Raw genomic sequence first — 17212 nt, 5'->3', positions numbered from 1 at the left:
TTGAGTTGGTCAATACGAGTCATCCAATCACAGAACAGAGACTTGGAGTGGCTCCACTGCAGAGAGTTGCAGGGGAATGAAGAAGCAGTAGGGGGTGGGAGCAGCTTGGACCAGATGGTGGGAGGCAGAAAGAGTAGAGCAGCTTGTACTTACAGCACACCTACTATATGCCCTTTAAACCCACCAGTTGTCCATTCAGAAGATAAGAATGGAGAGCCTACTGTGTGCTGGGCAGCAAGGTGTGTTCAGAGAAGATAAATGACTTATCCTTGGACACACAGGGTATGGTCATGAGAAGATCTGGGAGACCTGTCTCCAGGTTCTTCTGCTTCTTGAATCCAAGGCATCACCTTCTAAGGTACCCTACCTACCTCCCAAAGGTCTTGCCTACATTCTGTTCCCAAAAGTGTCCTTTCTTTCCATTGCTTTCACATTTCTCCCAATTTGAAACAATAGTTAACCCTTTCCTTCTAAATAAAAATCCCTGAGCAGAGGAGCCTGATGATAAAAGAGCTGTCACTTTGGCACCGTTTACCTGTTTGGGTTTATTCAGCAGAAGAGGCGACTGCATTTCTGGCAGATGGAGACCCATGTGACTGCCTTTTAAAATACTGTCACAGCTGTATGCCCAAGCTGATTAGCTGTGACTACACTGCTAGTGCCGAGATTGATGGTGATAAATTTGGGATAACAATGCTGAGAACATGTCATTCGTTAGCATTGCACTTTATCTTTGTTAAAGATCTCTCAATCAGGTGCCCAGTGGTTGTCGAGAAACTTGGTATTCATTCATTCGTTGATTCATTCATTTCTTGAAATGCACTTGAAAAGAGTCAGTTCAAACTCATGTCAACTTTGAGTCATTTATTCATCCAACAAACAGGTGGATGCTCCTACAGTAGGAGCTAATGTAGTTCCTACTATGTGCCAGTGATGGGCAAGGTTCTGTCTTTTTTGAATTTACATCCTAATGTAAGGAAATTCAACACCTTCAGGTGGTGATAAAATAGTGGAATAAATGGAGCGATAAGATAGTGATAAAGGCAGAGATGGAGATATAGGTGCTACTTTAGGTTGTATGACCATAAAAGTCCTCTCTGATGAAAGGACATTTAAAAGAAAACCTGGATAGCAACAGCAAGCTAGTGATGGGAAGATACAGGACAGGATTTTCCAAGCACAACAGGTGTAAAGGCCCTGAGGTTACTGTGTATTTGACATTGAGCTACACACTGATGACTTATTTGCCAAGCCCAGGGCTGGGCACTGAAGATTCCAAAATGAGTAAGATATTATCCTCATCCTCAAGGATTTCACAGTATATGGAGCATATAGGAGACAAATACAAAGAGTGTGTTGTAATGTAGTGTGATTGATAGTGACTCATGAAAGAATACAGCCTTATCAGGCCATTGGCTGGTGTGAAAGGAGGAGGGATCCTGTTTTCTATGACGAAGAATGGAACTGAGATTCAATTCTCCATCACCCCTGGAGGATTCTGACTTTCCTCTTTTTTTCCACAGGACAAATGACCAGCTGGTGGCATTTCTCTCCCGATACCGAGATATGAATTTCTTGAAGTCACACGGCCGGGACAATGCAAGGTAGTAGTACATCCTTCCCCTATCTTTGTACAAAATGGAAATGAAAATCTGAATGATCATTTTGGGACTTCCTTCCAGGCTGGTTTGGTGCAGCCAGAAAACAAGTTGAGGATGGAAGAAAGACAGGCATGGTGGGCCTCACCCATCCATGCAGGACCTGAAGTGGCCCCTCCTATCAGCCAAGGAGAGAGAGCACAGTAAATGTTTCATAGGAAATGTCATTGCCCTTTACACCCCTGGTCCAGGTGCTTTGTGGGTCTGTCATCTCACTGTGGCAACCCTTCAACACAAGCAGAGCAGCCATCGTTAGTTCCCATTTTACTGGTGTGAAGACAGAGGCCCATAGTTTGTGACATCCCCAGAGTAACCATCTGGTCAGCCAGTCATTCAAAAAATGTTTGCCGAATGCCAAGGATGCGCCAGGCACCCTTCTAGCAGTGAACAAGACAAAATCCTCGCTCTCATGGATTTACTTTCTAGTGGAAAAGAGTATCATGCCAGTGTGGAGTTGAACTCAAGTATCCTGACTCCAGCCTTGTACCCTCGCCATTGACTTGCTTTGCTGCCCAAGACATTGGCAGGGGTCCGAGGCGCCCAAAGCCCAATTGTACCCATTGCATCTCCCTCATTAAAATGAGCAATGCTCAAATAGCATCAGTACCATCCAGCTTTGAGCTGAGTCCAAATCTCCATGGCCAGTGATCATCAGGGAGGGTTTCAGTCATGATCAGCTCCACCGTTCAGATGTAAAATATCATTAAAATCCAGCCCAGGTCACTCTTAACATCTTAGAGCCTTTTTTTTGGAGTTGCCCTCAGGGCACACCCTGGCAGCTCATAGAGTAATTTTAGCTCATTAACCTGTTTTTGTTTGGCTCTCATGTTGGTTTTGTTTTGTTGTGTTTAATTCAGGTGCTGTATTTGAAAATTAATAGCTCCATTTAAAAATAGCAAATCTCTGTGGACAGAGATCAGTTGGGAGGGATGCAGTCTCATGAAAATCCAGATTTCTAGTTCATCCTAAAAGATAAGAAGGTCTAGCTCTGGCCTGGTGGCTCTGTTGGTTGGAGAGTTGTCCCATATGCCAAAAGGTTGCAGGTTCAATCCTTGGTCAGGGCACATATCTAGGTTTTGGGTTCTACCCTCAGTTGGGGCACATTCAGGAAGCAACCAATATGGGAAGCAACCAATTGACGTTTCTCTCTCACATCAGTGTTCTGCCCTCTTGTCTCTCCCCACCCCTTTTCTTTCTCCAAAGTCAATAAAAAAAAAAACCTCAGGTGAGGAATAAAAAAAAATGCTTTAAAGAAAAGAAGACCCACTAACTCCGTGCCTGAATTTTCTCATAGCAGTTATCAGCTGGATCAGAGATAATGTCTGTGTTTTCCATGTCTCTGAAGTTCTCACCTGTCCCTCTTCCACACCCAGCCCCGTTGGCACTGCAATTTGCCATCTCTGCTTTAGGTGTACTCTGCCATTGACGATGGAGGTGTGGTTTTGCCTGGCTGTGTGACTTAGCTTACCCAGTCATCCACGTCAGGGACAAAAGAAGCAGTGGTCTCCAGTTCCTGACCTTTGAGTAGGAACTCCTTGTGATGTATCCTTTTCCTGCATTTTAACTTTGATTTCATCCAGCTGTCTATTTATAGATTGTGCCTCTCCTATTGACAGGCTGCATTCTTTACATTTAAAAAGAGCCCCAGGTTTCATCCCAGCTGATGTGGATCAGTGGATTGAGCACCAGCCTGTAAACCAGGTCACTGGTTCAATTCCCAGTCAGGGCACATGCCTGGATTGTGGGCCAGGTCCCCAGTTGGGGGCATGAAGCAACCAATTGATGTTTCTCTCCTTCTCTTTCTCCCTCCCTTCCCCTCTCTCTAAAAATAAATAAATTTTAAAAGATTAAATCTTTACTTTAAAAAATAAAATAAGAAAGAGCCTCAGGTTTGAAGATGCTCTATAAATCAGCACAGATTAGCATAGCATGTTTGGCCACTAAGGGTGAGGAAGATCTGGGTGGAAAAAGAAGAATTATAACCATTGTGTGTTGTGTTCCTACTAAGTGCCCATTGCTTTGGTGTACCTTTTCGGGCAGGATCCAATTTCATTCTTACAGCCACTCACTACAAAAATAAGATTTAGTATCCCATTTGTCAAGAAAAAAAAAAGGTCTTTGGGAATCTAAATGATTTTTCCAAGGTCACAGGGCAGGAGAGTGCTAATGTGAACCCACATCTCTGGCCTCAAAGCCCATGGAAATGAGATGGAGCTTCCATGGATGTGGTTAATAATCAAAACTGGCCCACATTTTCATGTCCCCACCCTTAGATAGAGAATGAAGACCTTTGTCCCCGGTAGGGAACCTTGTCATACATGTTTTGTGTGAACAAAGTTGCATCATGAGAATGGAGCCCATCGTAAGTGAATAGACATGACAGAATGACGTCCACCATACTACTTCTGCTTCAGTCTAGTCAGTGTTTATTCCCTGACTGCTATTTCCAGGCACTATGCTAGGAACTGTACAAAGGACAGAGGTTAAAATCATGGTCTTTAAGATTACACCTCTTGGGTTGGAGTTCTGCTCTACCATGTCCTTGTTGTGTTTCATTGGACAGGTGACTTCACCTCTCTGAGCCGTTTTCCTTCCCCATACAGTGGACTTATTAATAGACCTACTCTCATGGGATTGCTGGTAAGATTAAATGAGATGCTGCACTAAAAAATTTGGACCTATAGTAAATGCCCTATGATGATGGTAGTGGTGATGATAATGACAGCATTGCCATGCTAAGTATAGGACTAAAATATTGCTGTTGGAAGACAGAAATAGATGATTTATGGGCAAGAATTATGCCTCTGGGTGTGTATATCCTGTCTCATTGATGTGCATCAGTAGCTGATAAGTGGTACTCAAATAGCATGGGACAGGATAAAGGCTCAGACTAAGGAGCTGTTGCTTGTACCTCCTTCAAGAGCCCTAAAATTCAAGGGCAGAAGAGCTCACAAGTTTCAGCACTAGTCCATGAGTCCTCAGCTGGGATTCTCTCACCTGATGAATTAAGGCCAGTAATTTAGTGTTAATGTAATACTAACATGAACCAGCATGATGTCATCTGCCACTCTCCTCTTTGTTAGCTGAGGTCTCACCTGCTATAGGAACAAGCTTGGCCACTGCCTGCCTTTTGTTGTCGATCTCATCTCACATGTGCAGAGCTTAGCCCCAGTTCCTGCACTGGTGATGTGCTAGGAAGGGTACTTTTGGTGGGAAATGACAGAAACCCAGATCAAAGTAGCTTAAGGAGTAAGGAAGGTATTGACTAATACAACTAAAATATCAGCATCCAACTTCAGATATGGCTAATCAAACAGTTCAAATGATATCATCAAACCCTGACTCTATTAGTGCTTTCATTTCTTTAAGTTGTTTAATTATTTTTTTATTATTCTTGGAGAGAGTTAAAGTAAAATAAACATGTCCCTTTAAATAACCAAGTAGTTCACTGGCAGGAATCTCTTTTTTTTAATTGAGGTAGAACATTACGTTAGTTTTTGGTGTGTAGTATAATGACTGGATATGTGTATATATTGCAAAACATCTAGTTAACAGTTACAATTTTTTATTCGTCATCTGAGGATATATTCATTGATTTTAAAGAAAGAGAAAAAGAAATAGAGAAAGAGAGAGAGAAACATGGATCTGTTTCCTCCTGTACACACCCGGACCAGGGACCGAACCCTCAGCCTTTTGGTGTATAGGACGATGCTCCAACCAACTAAACCAGGGCACAGATTTTTTTTTTCTTGCAATGAGAACTTTTAAGATCTACCCTCTTAGCAATTTCCAAATACACAGTATGGTAGTATTGATTGTAGTCACCATGCTGTCCGTAACATTTCCATGACTTATTTTATAATTGGAAGTTTGTACCTGTTGAACCTTTGACCCATTAACTTAACTTCATTATTCCTATTGTCCTTTGTGTTGGGTTTTCATTCTGGGGCTCCAGATGGTGACCCTTCCCAACTTTTTGCCTTATTTCACAGAGAAGGAAACTGAGACTCTGGGAGGTGAAGGAAGTCACTTAAGCTCACACAGCTAGGGCAGGTCCAGGACTCAGAGCCAGGTGGCTCTGCCTCCAAAGCTCAGAGTCCCTGCATGGTGAAGCTTCTCTGTGCTGTGGTCGTGCTTTCTTCCAACATGCTGGCTGGCTTTGAGACAGCCACTCTGTTTCTCTGGGCTTCATTTCCTTCCTTTGACAAACCAGGGGGATGAACAAGATGGTCTCCCAAGCCCCTTCCTATTCTGATGCTTCTTCTAGTCCAGTTCTTGTAAAAGACATTGTGACAGAAGCAAAGAGTTTATAAAACAAAGACATGGGGACAGGCAAAAGCAAGCAGTGGGACACAAAATAGGCCACATGGTGCCTCAGTTTTTAACTCCACATGGTGTCTAATAGCAGCATTGACCTTCTGTCCCCATCTCCTGCCTTTAGCAGCCAATTTGGACTTTGAGCTCCTGCTGAGAAGAGATGGCATAAAGGCAAACTAGTATGTAATAGCTGCCAAATTGGTCCTGACTGTTCCTGTAATTAAATGAAGGGGAATGTTGTCTTCACTGTTTCTCCTTGCTTTCCTCCTAAAATAAAGTAACTAGATATGTTGAGAGACATGTAGTACAATACAGTTATCATTGTCCCAGACAGCCTCAACAGGGCTAGCAGATGTGGATGCCCTCAACTCTACTCACAGCCTGAACAAGCAGGTCTTTGCAGACATTTTCAGGAGCTCCTGACTTCTTCTGCTTAGGGAGCATCAGAGAAGTTCCCCAAGTCTCAGCAGCATGATCAAGTCCCAGTGTGTGGGGACAGGCCCCTTACAGGGAGATGGAGAGGAAAAATCACTTCCCTCAGCTAGGATAGGGTTTCCTCTGGGCCTTTTCCTACCTTGGTTGAAACCTAAGGTTTCTACCTAATTCAAGGTCACCAAAGCCCCAGTGCTTAGTTCTGGGGAGCAGTGTGGTATAGTGGTAAGAGCAAGAGCACTGGAGTACAGCCAGCTCTGTCACGTGACAGCCGTGGGACTTCAACAAATGACTTTGACTCCTCATACTTTCATGTCCTCATCTCTACAAAATTCAGACAGTGAGGTTGGAATTGTGGAAGACCGAGTTTTCGCAGGAAGGCCCGAGCAAGGAGCTTTCTAGTATGTTACCTCATCCCAGCCTCATTTGGCAGGTGTTATCCCATTGTAGAGATGAGCACAGCTGAGGCCTGGAGAGTTGCGGTAATGTGCTCAAGGTCCCATAGCTAGTGAATGGCACGGCTGGGACTGGACCCGGTTCTGTGTTCTTTTATCAGCCCAGGATCTGAGAGGACCCACAGTTATAAATTCTTGGGGTATACAAATGAAAGACCAATATTCTGATGACTCTAAGTAGAATCACTTTTTCAATGAGTTGGGAGGGGCAGAGTGGAAATCATATCCTTCTACTTTCGAGAGTCAGCCTATCCCAGAGTGTGTTCATGATCCACCTGTGGTGTGTGGCATTATTCTGGGTAGTTCATAAGTGGGCGTACTGGGAAATTGAGTATTGATCTAATGTGCATCAGTGAAAATTTATATAATTAGCTCATTTAATCCATGACTTCATGAATATTATGCTTAGAATAAGACTCAGTTAAAAAAATAGTTGAAGCTATTTAAATTCGGCTTCAAGAAAAATATCAGGTTGGCCAAAAAATCCTTTTTTTTTTTTTAAACAAAAGACACATTGTTTGTTTTCACTAATAACTTCATTGATTTGGATATTTTGAGCATGTTGGCTGTCTCCCATGTGGTAGAACATTGATTGTTCTCAGTTAATTTCTTGATTTGATCACTATCAACTTCAAGTGGAGTATCGTCCAATGAGGAATCTCCAGCATGAAACTTCACAAACCACTTTGGATACATTTGACTAGTCACAGCACCTTCTCCATACACTGCACAAATACTGTTTTGCATTTCAGTTGTTTTTACTTTTCTTGAAATAGTAAAGCATAATATGCTTAAAATGTCACATATTTTCTTCCATCATCAATATTTAAAATAGCTACACAAAAATTCACTAATATTGATGTTTTTAATGCATGCTGCTGACATGACAGCTGTGTCAGTACAATCTAACAAAATCGTTTCCAATAAAGTTAAAGACAACTAAGTGCTACTAGATCCGTCTTACAGAAAAAGTAAGATGGGTATTATCACCCATAGTAAAGGAATTCTCTTGTAGTTACCACATGAAGCACGTAGCAGGGCAGGGCAGTTAAGAACCCAGGCTCTGGAGCCAGACTGCAGGACTGACATGCTAACCACTCACTGGGTGTGTGTGACCTTGGGTAGATTATATCAACCACCTGTGTGTTTGTTGTCTCCTCTGTAAAATGGAAATGATGATAAAACAAACTGCATGGGAAGTTGTTGCAAGAATTAAATGAGTGACTATATGGATAAGCTCTTGAAACAGGTACTTGTGCATATTAAGTTGATGGTGGTGGTGATGATTATGGAAGAAAACCTTGAAGAATGTATGCGAATTACTAATATTTTAGAAACACTTTCTACAACTTGTAGGAAAACAACTAGCATTTCAAATGTAAGAAGGCTAGACTGGAAAGAAGCTAGGATAGATCCCGGCCCTCCCCATTTGGCAGCTCCTTCTCTCTGTCACTGAACTAATCTTTAGACCCAAACCTCCCTTGATGTCTAAACAGGCAACTGTTTAGCCAAAAGTTGGCAAACCCATCGAGAGCCTGGCCAGGAGCCTCCTCCAAGCAAATCTGCTTACAGGAGGTTCTTTGGTGCCAACTTGCTTATCAAGAGAAGGGCTTCCTCCCAGCTGTCCTGTAGCACCGTGATTGATGTGAGAAGATAATTAGTATTTTATCTCCAATGGGAAAGCAGACTGCCTTTCCCTGTAGCTTTTCTTAAACCCACCCTATGAGTTTATCGCTATTTGCATGTTCATTTTATTTAATTCAGTTATGGCAGCCATGTCAAAATAGTGCTTAGCATCTCAGGCACACACAGAGCTGTGTATATGCATACCCTCTCTTGGCCTCCAAACGGGTTTCGAAGTCAACTTCGGGGCTTTTGTTTTTCCCAAATAATCCATGTTGAGTTAAACAGAAGACTGTAAGGAAAGTATTTCACAGTGTCATCTCTGAGAGGCAGAGTATGATTTTTATAGTTCTTCTTAGATTTATTTTCTGTTCCAAGCTTTCGATGGCACAAAGCATTACTTTTACAGTCAAACAGGGTAAAAAGCAGTAAACATTGCTTTTTAAAATGTGTGAAATATGGAAAACCAATTAGTGCTCATCAGACCTTTAGAACTCTTAGAGGTGCCAGTTGCTTCAGGCCCTGAGTGCTGTGAAGAGTATGGGCCACTGAGCCAGGAGACATTAGGTTCCAGAATGTGGGTCCCTGGCTCTGATTGTCTTCCATGCTTGAATGTCAAACTAAGTCAGCTTTCTCAGCACAGGGTGTGTAATAATAGTAACATGGGGAGAGTGTACTGTGCGCCAGGAACTGTCCTAAATGCTTTACAAATATTAATTCTTTCCATTCTCACAACAACCCCACCATGCAAGTTATTATTGTGTCCATTTTCCAGATGGGGCCACCAAGGCTAGAGAGATTAAATGATATGCAGCTCATAAGTGGGAAACAGACTGGAACCCAGGCACTCTGGCTCCAGAGTCTGCTCTCCAAGCCACTGTGCTACACTGATTCCCTGAGTATGTTCCTCATAGAGTTTCCTGCCGTGTCCAGGCCACATGTGCTTACAGATGGTACGTTCCTTCCACCAGTCGGGTCAGCCTATCCTGTCTACTCCCTAGTGATGCAGTGAAGGTGAGCATTCCCTTGTAGCCCTTTTCACTCACTTGGATTCTTGCACATGCTACTACTTATACAGGTAAAACTTTTTCCCCACACACTTCAGATGACCAAGTGCTTCTCATGAATTTTAAATGCCACCTCCTCAGTGAAGCCTTCCCCAACAATCTTCATTAATTACATCCATGTCTCTTTATCTTCTGTCATTGCACTCTGAGTTTCTCTGTATAGCACTTACCACAAACATCCAATTGCATGTTATTGTGTTTTGTAGCTTTTTATGTCTGCTTATTTATTTATTAGAGCACTATTACAGCCTTATGGCTAAGACTGTGGAATCCAGAGTCTTGAGTGCTAAGATTTGAGTTCCACCCATGCCACTAACCAGCTGTGTGACCTTCAGAAAATTACTTAACCTCTCTGTATCTCTATTCCTTCATTTGTAAAATGAAGCCTCGTAGGACTGTGGTGAAGACTAAATTAGAGAATAAATACTAAGTGTGAGGAGTAGGGCCTAGAAAGGAGTAAGTGCTCAGTAAATGGTAGATGTTATTGTTCTATTTTTCTCTCTCTCTCCCTAGAAGAGAGAGAAGGGCAGAGGTAATGCCCATCTTACTCACAAGCATATTCTCAGCACATAGACCTGGAGTATTGAAGGTGCTCTCTGGAGCTGCTGAATGAGGGGATGCCTCAAGCCCCCTTGTTATTCCAGGCAGCTAAGGTCAGGAAAGGGCGCAACCCATCCTGAGCCTGAGACAAAGGGCCACCAGGTCCCATATGGAGCTGCCAGAGAACACAGTGAGCTGAACCCTCGCTGATGCACGGCATGGGATGATAGAAAGGATTTGTATTCATGATGCTTGGACAGAATTAGAAGGATTCTCCTGACACTTGTCACCTTCGCCACTGCAACTATGGGCATCCCTTACCTAATAATAGCAGGAGATTGGGTTCACTGTGGGGACATTGGCTTCTGTCCTTGGTGCTGAAATAGCATTGCTTTTTCAGTTCATAGAGGGTTTCTACCCCTTAGCCCTGTACTTTACCTATGCCTGTACCAAGAGAGATATAAATTTAAATTTCCTAGCCTGATAAAAAACATTAAGCATCTTGGTGAACATTTATGGAGCAGTTACTATGTGCTAAGCACTTTGCTAAGCCCTCTCCATATGTCATCTCATTTAAACCTTCACACCAACTCTGTGAGGCAGCTATTATTATGATCCCCGTTTTTCACGTGGGAAACTGAGCTATCACATGTTCAGGTTGCCCAGGATTAGTGCAGACCCAGGACTTGAATTGAGTAGTCTGGCTCCAGAGCCCAAAGCTTGGCCCCGCAGGTGGCAGTCTCTTGCGAGCCCAGTCACATGGCTGGCCGATTTCACACATTGTGGTTTTCATGTTTTGTTCCATGACTTTATTTTTTCACTAAAATGCTTAGGTTGTACTTATGCTAAAGGAGTAATCTGGGTTCAGTGACAAGTCACTGGACAGGAAAAGAGAAGAATAGGAGATGTGTTCCCCCAGGCTATATATTGTGGATGACTTCGGATCATACAGCCCTATGGGTCTGAATGTGTGTGTGCCTGTGTGTGTATTTAATCTGTAGAATTAGCTATTTTAGCTGATTGCTAAGATTCTTTCCTGCTCAGACATGCTGTAAAAGCTGAGGGGCAGAGTTCTTCCTTTTAGAACTCATTATAGGATGAAACAGGTCTGGAATAATTTCATACTCAATGACTATGCTGAGATTGTAGCCAGGAAATTAACTGAATTGAGGGACTTCTTCATTGTCTCCTTTTCTGAGATCATTTCCAAAGGCTACAGATACTTTCTTTTTTAATTATACTTTATTGTTTATGCTGTTACAGTTGTCTCAATTTTCCCCCTTGCTCCCCTCCACCCAACCTCCACCCCCACACACACACACATACATACTCCCTCAGGCAATTCCTACACCTGAACTCTTCTCCCAGAGGCAAGAATCAGGACCCCTCCCCACCTTCCATCTGGTTTCCTTTGATGCTCAGCCAAGTAGACCTGGTCTCTGTGACACCCCAGGAGAATCCTATTTAGCTATGACTTTGTTCCATAATGTGCCAGCTGAGTGGTCTCAGAACAGCAAACTACCCAGCCCAGAAAGGTGCATCCCAGGAGGTAAAACGAATGCACCTGATTCCAGGTTTGCCCTTACGTGGCCTGTTCTGAAAATAGGCATCCTTGTGAGGTCTTCTAAGACCAGCAGTGAGCCCTTTAGTTCTGTCATTTCTGCACAGTGTCTTTTTGAGGCAATAGAAGTTCTCAGATCCTTCACTGGATCCTCTTGGCAGTGCCTGGCAAATTAGGACTGGTGAAGAATGGCAGAGTGGCTAAGAGCTTGCATTGGATTTATCCAGATCTGGATTCAAGTCTAGGACTCCTCTCTGTGTGGCTTTGGAGAATGGACTTAACTGTCCTATGACTCAGTTCCTTCATCTGTCAAAAGAGTGTTAGAAGAATCAAATACCTGGTTAACTAACACTGCCACCTCTGGATTGTCTCACAGGTGTGGCTATTACTCTTCCCTTTATTTATTTATTCGGTAAATATTTATTGAGCACCAGCTGTATGCTAGGCACTGTTCTAGGCATTAAGGATACAGCAGTGAACAAAAATAGACAAGAATCTGTAAGCCCCTGGGGCTTACATCTGGCAAGGTCAAATAAACAACAAACTAAATATCTTGTATGTGCTATTGAAAGTTTAAAATGCTATGGAGAACAATACAGCATGGAAGGATGATCAGGGATGTGCGGGATTGGGGAAGGATGTTATCACCATGTAAGAAGGAACTGATGGTTGGGTGTATCTACTGCTGGGGTGAACTGTGCTTACCAAACCCTGTGCAAGGACCTTTGTAAAAGTCATCCACTGCACTTTCCCGGGACAGATGTACAGGGATCATCTGACAAATGAAGTAACTGGTGTTCAGAGAGGTTAAGCCAGTCTCACAGTCTGTGGAAGCAGAGGCAGGACTGGTACACAGATCCTTTTGGTGTCTGTTTTTTTTGATAGTTCCACCTATTGACCCAATTGCCCCAGGTAACCAAGTTAGTGGGAGGTGAAACTGAAGGGAGGAGAGCATCATTAGTCACCTTCTATGTCTTGGGCCCACTGCTGCAAATCGATCTGTCCTCTGTCCATCAGGTAAGAGAGCTAAGTACCCTGTCTACTGGTGAGCCAGCATCTAAGCAAAGATACACCCAGGTGTTTACTGACATACCTTGATTTCAAACCTTTACCTTTCCAAGCTATGGTTAGTTCACAGAACAGGAAAAAAAGCAAATCACTTCCTAAGGTGATTCCTTTCATTTGCTAGATACCAAGGCTCTAGGTCTCTGCCACCTTCTCCCAATTCAGACCCAGTTCCCAGCAGCCCCTCTCAGCAGAAACTTTTCTGAGACCATAGGAATTGGTTGTCTCTATTTTTACTCACAGTTAACCAAAGCATGTGCTTGCTGCTTATCAGTTTTGGAATGCAGTAAATACAGCAACCAATCTCCCAACCCCATGAATATTTTATTTTGGAGATTTTACTGCATAAATATTGTATTTGGATATTATGGTCTGGGACAGCACATTAAAATTGCAAGACGATGCTGTTATCCCATATAGTGGAACATAAAATTAAAAAGCTGGTCCATGGAAAGAAAAATTTTGCAAGTTCTCACACCTGTGTATCTTTTATTTTTCTCTCTGGGTTAATCTTGGTTACCATGTAAGTTTTTTTTTTTAATTTTTTTATTGATTATGGCGTTACAGTTGTTCTATTCCCCCCTTCATTCTCCTCCACCCTACCCCCCCATCCCCACCATTACCCTCCCTTTAGTTTATGACCATGTGTCTCAAGTCCTTTAGATTCTATATTTCCCATGCTATTCTTGCCCTCCCCATCTATTTTCTATCTACTGTCTATGCTACTTATTTTCTGTACCTTCTCCCCCCCTTCTCCTCCTCCCACTCCCCTGTTGCTAACCCTCCTTGAGATCTTCATTTCTATGTTTCCACTCCTGATCTAGCTGTCCTTTTAGTTTGCTTTCGTTTTAGGTGTGGTTGTTAATAACTGTGAGTTTGCTGTCCTTTCACTGTTCATGTTTCTTTAACTTCTTTTTCTTAGATAAGTCCCTTTAACATTTCATATAATAAGGGCTTGGTGATGATAAACTCCTTGAATTTGATCTTATCTGAGAAGCACCTTATCTGTCCTTCCATTTTAAATGAAAGTTTTGCTGGATAGAGCAATCTTGGTTGTAGGTCTTTGGATTGCATGACTTGGAATACCTCTTTCCAGCCCCTTCTTGCCTGTAAGGTCTCTTTTGAGAAATCTGCTGACAGTCTGATGGGCACTCCTTTGTAGGTGACTATCCCCTTAGCTCTTGCTGCTTCTAGGATTCTCTCCTTCATTTTAATTTTGGCTAATGTAATGATGGTGTGCCTTGGTGTGTTCCTTCTTGGGTCCAACTTCTTTGGTACTCTCTGAGCTTCCTGGATTTCCTGGAAGTCTATTTCCTTTGCCAGATTGGGGAAATTCTCCTTTATTATTTGTTCAAATAAGTTTTCCACTGGTGGCTGTTCCTTTCCCCCTTCTGGTACCCCTATAATTCGGATGTTGGAGCGTTTAAAGATGTCCTGGAGGTTTCTAAGACTCTCCTCATTTCTTTGAATTCTTGCTTCCTGACTCTTTTCTGTTTGGCCTTGATTTGCTTTCTTCTGGTCCACTCCCTTGATTTGAGTCCCAGTTTCCTTTTCATTGCTATTGGTGTCCTGTGCAATTCCATTCATTTCAATTAGTTTCGCCTTCATATATTTGTCTAATTTGTGGCTATAATCAACCAGTTCTGTGAGGATCCTGATGACCAGTGTTTTAAACTGTGCGTCTGAGAGTTTTGCTATTTCTTCATCGCTTAGATCTATGGGCTCTGGAGCTTTGAGAACTTGAGACATTTTTTGTCTGTTCTGGCCCTTTAACTGTAAGAAGGGGTGCCTTGGACTCCCAGGTCGCTGGGTTGTGACGCTGTATGTGGGGGCGTGGTCAGAGCGGGGAAATGGCGGCGCCCTCTACTGCCGCTTGCAGCGGGGACCCTCCAGCCGGTCCAACCGCCCACTCCCTCGCCTGTCCGCTCGAGCACAAATGGGCGACCACAGTCAACACGCAGCACCGCTTCCCCGCTGTCTCCTCCGCGGTCGCTCGCCTGGTGGCTCGCTCGGTCGCTCACTAGGTCCAACCCTGCGCCTGGATTCCGCGCCTGAGTCCGTCTGACCGAGTCCCCCTGTGCAACCCCTCACCAGCCGCTGGTTTCGCCCCTTACCGGTCAGGCTGAAGAATTTGTTGTTAACGGACTTCCAAAAAGTTCAATTTTCCGTGTTCTGGCTGTGTTTTCTGTTGCTAATATTTAGTTGTCTCTAAACTTGGTTGTGTGAGAAGGCACGGCACATCCACCTATGCCTCCATCTTGGCGGAAGTCCACCATGTAAGTTTTGATACAGATTATCTGAAGTTTAAAATGTTAACCATGGTTAAATGCACTAACTGGACATTATTACATAACTTAGCACCAGCCACAGTCAAGGTAGGATTTTATTTTCTTAAATTCAGGGTTGCTTTTAATGAACTGGTTAAAGCCAAGCTTTGTGTCTGTGGTGTGTGATATGGTGAGTATAATGAAAGACCTTCACCAGATCACCCCCTCTACAAAGAGATCCCTAACCCCTTCATCCATGTGAGGCCAACTTCAGATGTGGCATGTGGAAAGATGTGTTAAGAGAAAGAACACGACCAAGGAGGTTGGTTACCTGGGTCTTCTGTTGGCTTCTGTCCTTGCCTGTGTCCTGTGCACGTCCTCAGAAAAATTGTCAGCTTGCTCTGGGCTCCCATGCAAAGCCTGACCTCCCCTTCTTTCAGTGTTACTTCCACTGTCAGACAACCTCTATACTCATGGTGATACGACAGCTACCACCAGCTCCAAGCTTGTGCTCTCTCAGCCAAAAACCCCATGGAAGAGCCTTCCTGATAAGTTCAGTGAAAATTTAGGAACCAGTCTCAAACTCAGCTTGAGTTTCTCACCCATCCCTGAACCAGTATTACGGCAGCCAAGCAGATAGGAATTGACCAGCCTGGGTCACATTCTCACCCCTGGTGTTAGGGTAAGGTGCAAACCCAAGTAAACTGAGAATCAAAGATTAGTGACTGACCAAAGTAAAATCGAGACGTGGTTCCCAGAAACATCAGGAATGGATGCTGGACAGACATCCATTCTGTCAGGGATGAAGCACTGGTATGCGCTACAATGTGGATGGACCTTCAAAACACTATGGTAGTTCGAAGCCAAACAAACAGACCAACAAATTATAGGACTCCATCTATATGATCCCATCTATATCCAGAATTGGTAAATCCATAGGGATGGAAAGCAGTTTGGTGGTTGCCAGGGGCTAAAGGGTGAGGCGGGGAATGAATGGTCAGTGACAGCTTATGGGCATGGAGTTCTCCTTTGGGGCGATGAAATATTATTGGGATGACGGGTGCACAGCATTTTGAATGAGTACCATGCCCTTAAATGGCATGCTTTAAAATGCTTGTTGTTGTGTTGTAGAGCTGGAGGAGCAGCAGGATCCCCGAGTCGGGAGTCCTGTAAACTCAGCTCCCAGCTGGGTAACTAGCTCCTGAGAAGTAGGAATCACCCTGACTCCCCCTTGCCCTGCACTAGGGCCAGCACAGTGCCTGGCACATTGTACGTGTGCAGTTAATGCTCACTGAAAATGTACAGTTCGGGCCAGAAGACTGGGTTTTTGCTCTGACCAGTCTCCCCGCACACCTGTTTGACCAGCTCTTTGACCACTGATTTCTGCATTTACAGAATAGGCGGTGCCAGTGCTACACAGCCTGCTTTGCAGACTCCCGAATATTTATATGTATATACTCTAGAGCTGGAGTTGTCCATCTTAAGGTGCATAGGTGGAATTCAGAGGACCGGTGACTTTGAATGGGAACAAAACGATCTTTATTTTCACTGAATTCTCACTAAAATCTAGCTACACATAGAGAGCAAACCACAGCAGTATGAGCAGTAACTGTTAGGAATCACATATTTCCCTATCACATTATAGTCGATGCACCTACCTCTAAATATCAGTTATGCTCACCACTTCTTCACAATTACAGTGGTTATTAGACCTGCCACAGATCTCGTTATTTCACTTGTTAAGAAAGAAACACTTGTAATTACCATAAATTTGGTGTTTTCAGAAATACTTTGTAATCCTATATTTAATGTGTGAATCAAAAAGCACATGAATTACTATATCGTAACTTTGCTTTTTTTTAATCCTCACCTGAAGATATGTGTACTGATTTTTAGAGAGATAAGAATGGAGAGAGAGAGAAACATTGATTGGTTGCTTCCTGTATGTACCCCAACCAGGGATTGAACCCACAGCCTAGGCCTAGGCATACCCTGGTCAGGTTTGAACCTGCAACCTTTTGGCTCTGGGATGACACTCCACCAAATGAGCCACCTGGCCAGAGCACAACTTTGCTGTTTAAAAATAAAATTTGGAATCCTGTATGTTTTGATTTATGAACACTATTCTGAAATGAGTGTCCACAAGCTATATTTAATAAGCTACCAAGGTATCCGTGGCATGGAAAGATGATTTCAAAGTTTCCTAAAGAGCAAGCAGATGTACCAC

General features: G+C 43.3%; 1 protein-coding gene across 2 annotated transcripts in view; it reads left to right on the top strand.

Moving 5' to 3' along the window:
• Positions 1-17212, top strand: part of XYLT1 (xylosyltransferase 1) — a 302373-nt gene that overhangs the window by 249990 nt on the left and 35171 nt on the right. For both annotated transcript variants that reach the window (XM_037153120.2, XM_037153119.2), the window contains one exon: positions 1524-1604. In XM_037153120.2, coding sequence (XP_037009015.2) covers positions 1524-1604 — 81 coding nt within the window. The remainder of the gene's footprint in view (positions 1-1523; positions 1605-17212) is intronic.

This window comes from Artibeus jamaicensis, unplaced genomic scaffold (assembly GCF_021234435.1).
Source record: "Artibeus jamaicensis isolate MK-2021 breed Jamaican fruit bat unplaced genomic scaffold, CSHL_Jam_final contig_729, whole genome shotgun sequence".
NCBI classification, from domain to species: domain Eukaryota; kingdom Metazoa; phylum Chordata; class Mammalia; order Chiroptera; family Phyllostomidae; genus Artibeus; species Artibeus jamaicensis.
This window is presented reverse-complemented; position numbering and strand designations above follow the sequence as displayed.